This window comes from Henckelia pumila, chromosome 4 (genome assembly GCF_033568475.1).
Source record: "Henckelia pumila isolate YLH828 chromosome 4, ASM3356847v2, whole genome shotgun sequence".
Lineage (NCBI taxonomy): Eukaryota > Viridiplantae > Streptophyta > Magnoliopsida > Lamiales > Gesneriaceae > Henckelia > Henckelia pumila.
This window is the reverse complement of record NC_133123.1, coordinates 18,554,643-18,562,582: the sequence shown is the minus strand read 5'-3', so window position 1 is coordinate 18,562,582 and position 7,940 is coordinate 18,554,643. Positions and strand designations below refer to the sequence as shown.

General features: G+C 36.0%; 1 protein-coding gene and 2 long non-coding RNA genes across 3 annotated transcripts; 2 read left to right on the top strand and 1 right to left on the bottom strand.

The window, feature by feature from the left end:
- The first annotated feature begins 2,239 nt into the window (after window positions 1-2,239).
- LOC140860601 (protein SEMI-ROLLED LEAF 2-like) lies at window positions 2,240-4,680 on the top strand. Its single transcript, XM_073263603.1, has 8 exons — window positions 2,240-2,245; window positions 2,363-2,683; window positions 3,185-3,259; window positions 3,350-3,465; window positions 3,550-3,664; window positions 3,834-3,977; window positions 4,091-4,138; window positions 4,513-4,680. Exons 1-6 carry the CDS (start codon window positions 2,240-2,242, stop codon window positions 3,927-3,929), a joined length of 729 nt encoding a protein of 242 aa, XP_073119704.1. The 3' UTR covers window positions 3,930-3,977; window positions 4,091-4,138; window positions 4,513-4,680.
- Window positions 4,676-6,179, top strand: LOC140867754 (uncharacterized). Its single transcript, XR_012145254.1, has 3 exons — window positions 4,676-4,746; window positions 4,837-5,033; window positions 6,036-6,179. It is a non-coding gene; the product is annotated as an uncharacterized lncRNA (long non-coding RNA).
- Window positions 6,180-7,163: 984 nt separating this feature from the next.
- Window positions 7,164-7,940, bottom strand: LOC140894438 (uncharacterized). Its single transcript, XR_012153827.1, has 2 exons — window positions 7,870-7,940; window positions 7,164-7,784 (listed from the first exon to the last, which is right to left on the bottom strand). It is a non-coding gene; the product is annotated as an uncharacterized lncRNA (long non-coding RNA).

Genomic DNA, 7,940 nt, shown 5'->3' with positions numbered 1-7,940 from the left:
CCATCTCCATCTCATACGTGCGAAGAGAATTTATTAACTCATCCAAACCCATTATAGACCTATCCTTAGATTCATATATAACAAAAACTTTAGTGTGAAACATTTTTGGGACATAACGAAGTACTTTGCACACTAGTCGTTCGTTGGAGATATGATCACCTCTTCAATCGAGTATTGTATTTCATGATGGTCTCATTTTCCTCCATTCTTAATTTCTCAAACATTGAAGTTAGGAGACGCATCCTTGTTTTCTTAACACTTGCTGAGCCTTCACAGTGAGTTTCAAGTTTCTCCAAAGCATCCCTTGCACAAACACAAGTACAAATAAGATTAAACATATTCATGTCAACAGAGGTAAAAATAGCATTAATAACTTTAGCATTAAAATTAGCAAATAAGATTTCATCGGTTGTCCATTGTGCTCTTGGTTTTGGTCCGGGAATCTCGTCGTCCCTCATTGGTGGTGACCAACCATCAAGAACACGTTGCCAAGCCCTGGAATCAATAGATTTTATGTATATGCTCATATTTAGTTTCCATGGGCCGTAATTTGTCCCATCCAAAATTGGTGGACGAATTGCAAAATTGAAGTACGGAGTATCCATAACAAACCTGTAACAATAACCATGAACTCACTTAGTAAAGTCAAGTGGTGGCTCTGATGCCGTGTGAAAGAAGCGGTGTACGCAATTTGTTATGTAAAACAAGCAGTGTTGTACTTGGTGTTGTAACACCAGAGACAACACAGTGCAGCGAAAATTAAAGCGTAAATAATACAAGTAAATAATTTTGCACGAGTATAAAAACTCGTGCGGTGCCTTAGAGCTAAATATCACTAGAAAAAAGTAAGACCAGTCTTAAAAAGCAATACTAGTGATTTTATGAAAAATCAATAAATCCTAAATTTCTCAACAAGTTGATAAATCAAATTTACATCCTAAATAAATCAGAGTAAAACAAATAGATGCAACTCCCGCGGCCTAAATTTGAAGAGACACAAAATATCTTCAAACAAAACTGTTCCCACAGTATTGTCTCCGATGTCTACAACACCAATGGCAACACGGGCACAAGCAAAAACAACGATTGCAAAATGTCTTCAGAAACCTTCAACTCTTCGATCAGAATTGTAACGCCCCAAAATTAGTCTAATCGAGATTATAAGATATTAGTATTGATAATTAGAGTTTATGAAATCCGAGGGTTGAATTGATATTTGACCAGGGACTGTTTTGCAATTTTTGAAGAATTCAGGGACCAAAGAGCGATTTCTTTATTTGACTTGGTCTTTATGTATATATATGGAAGTGTAGGCGTGTGACTCACCATTTCTTCCTCCCTTATTCTCCTCCTTCACGCCACCACCATTAACGCCACCTTTGAGCTTTCTTCTTCCTGTTTTTGCTCGATCCGTCCGATAGAATTTCAATCTAAAGGCGTCTTCACGATCACGGCTTCGAAGGATTCGTTCTACCGTAAGTTTATCTTCGATCAGTTATACTTCGATTTTTGGATGTTGTCAGAATTTGATGATTTTTGGATATGTTGTTCTTGAGCTAGCATAGATCGTATATTCGAAGTCGGGTCGGAAAAAAAACGATGTTCGGATTTGTTATGATTTTTGGGATCATAATTCAAAATAGAGGTTTTAAGTTGTTGTTGGAATTTGAATTTTTTTTATGGATTATTGATATTAGAAGTTGAATTGGATCGATATACTACTGTCTGTGGTTTTTCGGTTAGCCGTTTTATAGCCGTTATGCCGCCGGTTTGAGATTTTAGAATTTAGGAGTTTGATTGAGTTTTTGGGATTGATTGAATTGGATTGTTTGATATTGAGATCTTTTGTATCTCCGTACAGATTTGGTTGAAGATTTTTGAGTTCATATTCGTGGAATCCGAAGCGTGGCAGAATTGATCGAGATTTGGTAATGAGTTTACCTTAATCGTTGAATTACGATTGAATGGAATTTTGAAGCCCAATAACTCAATCCATTTGGATCTCATATTATTTATTTGGACACTTTATCAAGGCCCATAAATTCCTAAAAGCCCATAAGAGGCTCAAGCCCATGAAACTCTTCGACTATCTATAAATAGCTAAATTCCTCTCATTATTAAGGTACACTCTCTATAGTCACATGCTCTAGTTCTCTAGAACTTTTATTGGGCAAATATTGACTTGAGCGTCGGGGTGTCTTCGCCGGGCAACCCCCGGCGCCACTCACTTTGCTTTGTGATGCAGGTAACAACCCACGAATTTCGGTCTTTGGAATAGTTCGAGTATTAATCCGACTATCCATATCTTCGCAAATAACCAGATTTTCTCCAATCGGATAATATCAATTTTTTGCTACATCAGCTTGGCGCCGTCTGTGGGAACTTGTTCACTGCATCATTGAGATTGCATACTCCACCACAAACATCTCAAGGAAATAATCGCAATGGAGACCCACCTACAATCTCCAAACCACCGCTTGTATTTAGTTTTACAAAGGAAAATTTGACAGCCTTAATGGAAGGAACAGCCACACGCGCAGCAACTGAAGCGGTCGCTCAGTTTGTGGAAACCCGTCAACGCCGAAGCACCGACAAGAGAGCTCATAGAAGAGGGCACTCATCTCATGACCCCGATAACAAAGACCCAAAGAAAACTAAGTCTAAAGTGAATGACAAAGATCCTGTAATGTACTCATTGGCCTTTCTTGTTAGTCATTGGTATTGACTTAAGAAAACAGACTATGTAAAAATAATTGCCTAAGAATTTGGGTTTAATGTGAAATTCCTTTTAAGTTTGAGGCATTGTGCATTGTGCATTCTGCATTCTGCATTCCACTACGACTCTCTAATCCATCCCTGAGATTTTAACTTAAAGATAATAGAAAGCAATAAGGTGAACTTTGTAGGTTTTTCTTTACTGCAAAATATTCGAGAATTCTGATATGACTTTGGGTATAAATTTTGGTTGGACGATATGATTTGAAGGTTGATGTTAAAATGCCAAGTGATGCTGATTTGGGAAAGCATAGCAAAAAGAATTATTGAGTAATTATTGTTTTAAGATGTTTTTTTTTTATGTTTGATATCACAAAAGTGTGTGAGGTCACATCATTTTTAGAATTAAAAAAAACTCATACCAAGAAAATAAATAGATGCGACTTTGGTTTGATTTTTGTTTGTGTAGGCTGGCCATCCAAATGACCAGAAAATTGCAAAGCTATGTGAATATGCTGTCAAAAATCCATTCCGAATTCCAAAGGTGAATTAAGAGCTCTCATGTTATTGTCTGATGATGCCATCTTTCTTGGGAGGAACAATCCTATTTTTCATGACAGTTTCTATTCTTTAGATTGCTAAACATCTCGAAGAAAGGTGTTATAAAGAACTGCGAAATGGTCACTCACCTTATTTTTGTCAGTGTCGTTGCGGAAACAATAAATTACTTCAAGTTTGTACTGAGCAAGTGTAAGTATTTCTCTCATGGTATTACTTTTCATTGGTAATTAGTTTATTTTCTCTTATTCATGGATTCACCTCTTTATGTTTCAGAGCATATTTTGCTGTTAATTTGTTGATTGTTATAAATGAACTGCTGGATGATGCTAAACAAGACGATGTCCTAATAATTGGATGCCAAACACTGTCTACTTTTATATACCGTCAGGTGATTTATGAACTTCAATTATATATATATATATATATATACAAACATATTTACCTTAGTTAAAAGATGACTTTTGCCTATGATAGATCTTATTCAAGGCATTGAGTCATTATGACGCAATTACGTTATGAAGATTTACTTTCCATGCTTTATTTATGTATTACAACAGGTAGATGGAACTTACGCTCGTTATATTGAAAATTTGGGGGAAAAATATGCTTGCTGGCTCGTAAGAGTGATGATGTGCATCAAAAGCATAAGTTGAGGGAGCGAGCTTGCAGTGCCTTTCTGCCATGGGTAATATGAAAGCAAGGTTTCACCATGTCACTTACATCTATCATTGAGATTCCAATCTTTTGAGCTTTTGTTGGCTTTCATGACGACAATTCATACCATGATAGTCTGCCTTGCTTCTTCTATCTGCAGGTCTGGTTCATGGCAGAGTTCTCACAGATATTTGTTAATTTTGACAAGGTTAGTTTTCTGATCTGTTAATCTTACAGTATTTATTGCAAATTTGCTTTAAAGTTGGTTGTAGTTACTTATTCGGGGGACGTGGATACATGATTTTTTAATCATTTTCATCTCTTCCAACTGACCTTTGTTTTGTCCATGAAATCGTAAGTTTTCTCGTATAAATGCAGGGACTTATACCCTCCTTTCTCAGCTCTCACGGTTTATCCATTATTTTTCGTCATGGTTTATTTTTCTCTTGGCTTGTTCAATTCTGCATAAGTTAGGAAAGCATGTCCATTCGTCTGTTTGGTTTTAGAACATGTTAATATGTCCTTGCGTGAAAATAATTCAGATCTTAATATCTTTGTCCATGTAACAAGAATCTACTGTAGATTGTGCACGTTATTCTTGATAACTTTGAGATGGAACAAAATGAGGAAGATGATGAGGGAAGGAATGCACATCATTATTGGGTGGATGAGATGTCAAGATGTGAGGGAAGAGTTGCTCCTGGAGTTGGCGGCGACTTGAGTCCTAGTCACACGATCATAAGAGGGCGACTTGAGTCCTAGTCACACGATCATAAGAGCACGACCGGAGAAGAAAGATCCTTCTCTGCTAACAAGGTTTAGGGCTCTCTCTTTTTATGAACAAAATTGGTTGGTAATAGTTCTCCGCTCACTTGTTCTTTATTCTTGGATCTTCATGAACTTTAGAGATGAGGCTGAGATGCCAAAAATATGGGCACAAATGTGCATTCAGAGGTTGGTTGAACCGGCCAAGGAGAGTATGACAATGCGGCTAGTATTGGATCCAATGTTAATTTATTTTGACAATGGGAGGCACTTGGGACCGAATAATGGTTTGGCACTCAATGTTCTTTAAGATATGTCTTACTTCGTGGAAAGTCCAGGTGATTTTTGTCTTTTCCCTCGTCTCGTTTCTTCTCTTCCCATTTTCGTGTTCTTTTTCTTTTGGCCTGATTTTTTAGTTTCTTTTCTCGATTGGTCGAATGGTTTTATAGTTGATGTTCTTGCGACTCCTGCTCTGTATTTATCATCGACTATATCTTGTTGAAAATTTTGGTTTCAAATTAGTTTGCAGTTTCCGATGATTATTTATCTGATGGATGGTTTTCAGAAATTGTAAGATGTAACTGTTGATGCAAAATTTCAGAGTAGACTTGGTTTCACCAAACTCATGGAAACCTTATTTGTTTTTGTTTGGCTTTTACTTGAAAATTTTATACTTCTGGGCTCTGGCTTTTATTGCAACTTGGGAAATTGATGTAATCCATTTCCAGTTGACTCCGGTTTTTTTTATCTCTTTATGCGTGGACCTCTAGACCACTTCTTGTAATTATTACCGTTTATATCTGAATGAATATTCTTCGTTATCTGAAAGAAAAAAAAATTCCGGTTCTGGTGGGGGAGTTGACGTGAAAAGATATGAGGCTCGACTATTTTTAGTGTAATTTAGGAAAATAATATGATCGATGCAGTCATGATTTTTTGTGATGTTGGGAAGGATACATGAAAAAGTGTATGGACTACCTTGCACAAGTAATAACATATAGCGCATCTAAATTGACCTTAATTCAACCTGCATGTCTGTGTTTGATTTTTTAATGACTATTATATAGTTGGCGCTTAAAGCAAAGCTGATGAATTCTGATTTTAGATCATTCAAAAAAGTTTAGTTTCATGTTTGTTATAGGGAATCAACAATCTATTTTAGTTGGTGTGGTTCGACATTTAGACCACAAGAACATAGCACATGATCCCCTTACTAATGCCACGTTATCATATTACTCGAATAAATGAAGCAACGAACTTTTCCAGTCCCGTATGTGTCAAAATTTTAGTTCTGAGGAGTGTTTACCATCAGCTACATGACAGGTTTTTGAATTATGCAGGAACAATCTTTTTTGCACTGCAACGAGGACCAAATAGCACAATTGCTATCTGCTTTATGGATACAGCTTAATCTTCCGAATAATCTACCAGCAAATGTTTAAGTCATAGCTCATTCCTTTTATTTAATACTCGTTTCTTCATATCTCAAGGTTATAATTCAACCAACTACATTTCCATTTTCTGGTGTTTAGTACTTGAACACACACGCACACACAAAAGGAACATATGAATAAAGAAAATAAATATGTAACAACAATGTCAGATAAAAAAAAGTTGCTTAATGTATTTACATTGTCTTGGGGCCTATGCACATCTATTCTGTGTCTAAATTTTCATGTTTTTGTTCGAATGATACAATTATTTCTTGATTTATCTCTTTGGAGATTTCATAATTTAATTGATGTGTTTAATCTGTGACGGCCTCTCGCAATTCTAATTTTCAGAACCCCAAACAATACTAACAGTACTCCGATTCTTTCAGCTTCCCATGCCTCTCAGAAAGTTGTCCTTGGACTCCAATAATGGTACGTAGCTTGCTTAATTATTGAGTTTTTAAGTTCAAAAGAAGTAATTTATAATTGAATTTTTAATTCCTTCAGTTTGAATTTTCGACGGTTTTATTTAGGCGTTGGAAAAGCATTGGCAGAAAGATTTCCGACGGTTTTTATAAACAGTTGGAAAGACGATTTAACTATAAACCGTCGAAATATTGTTAAGATGGTTTTTTTAAAACTGTCGGAACAGTTTTGTAAAAACCGTCCGAAAAAATAATCGATTTTTTTTTTAAAAAATGGGTGTTATATATATATATATATATATATACTAGCGGTTTGTTGCACGCAATGCGTGCTAAATAATTTAATTTTATAATAAAATTATATTTCATTTAAAATTTTAAATTAAAATGAATGTATTATATATTAAATAAAAAAATTGAGATGAAAAAAAAAAGAAATAGTTAAATTTAAAAAAAGTATATCATAATGGTGGAAAAAAAAATTGAAATAGCAGAGAGAACAAATTTTTTTTTAAAATTTTTAAAATTTTAAATTATTGGCATACCATATCAAGAGACCATAAAACCTTTTTATTTAATATATAGGTATTAGATATATTTCAATAAACGATTTAATTTTAATATTATTAGTACTATTAAAACATAATTAATGACATACAAATAACAGATTAATAAGAGATTAATATGATTAAAATTTAGTTTGGTCTAATATTACAACAAATGCTATGACATAAATGGACTGAAATCTGGTGGAGTCTGTGTCTCGTCATCGTCTATCTTTATCATCCTCGTCATCCTGATCCCTGCCAAGCTGATGGGTGGGCTCCTCGATGCGCAATGTTGTGCTCCTCGTCTTCCTTTCGCTTTGTGGAGCACGGGTGTCGTTGGATGCCTTCTTCTGCTTATCCCTTTTAATGGCAGTCGTCAACGAAATCACAATTCGCCGCATTTCATCTCTGGCTGCCAGCCTCGCCTCCTCTCTGGCGGCACAAATCGCCTCCTCCTGTGTCGCAACCGTGGACCTCATCTGACTCGAACAACGTGGACGGTGAGTCATCTCATCCGGGTACATGGTCTGTGCGACAGATCCGAGACTGTATATGACTGACACCACCGACGACATCGAAAGAGATGTTCACTCCGAGGGGTGAACATCTCCACTCTGCGGATCATGATCCCGTCTGAACGAGTAGTTGTTCGCCGAGAGACGATGCTCCACCTCCGTCTATTCCTACAATATTTATGATTATAAAAACAAGTAACATTGTTTAAAACTTAATAATTAACGAAAATTATATATTTGAAGTCGTATGCACCGTAATCCGCCGGGATTTCTCGTCTGCGAATGTCCCGTCCCGTCAGGACGTCTGTGCGTAGCCATATGAAG

Excerpts from the sequence above, each read along its gene's own strand:
- LOC140860601 (XM_073263603.1), top strand. Across the intron at positions 2,684-3,184 it reads AAGTGAATGACAAAGATCCT|GCTGGCCATCCAAATGACCA; the intron begins GTAATGTACTCA and ends TTGTTTGTGTAG. Across the intron at positions 3,665-3,833 it reads CTACTTTTATATACCGTCAG|GTAGATGGAACTTACGCTCG; the intron begins GTGATTTATGAA and ends GTATTACAACAG.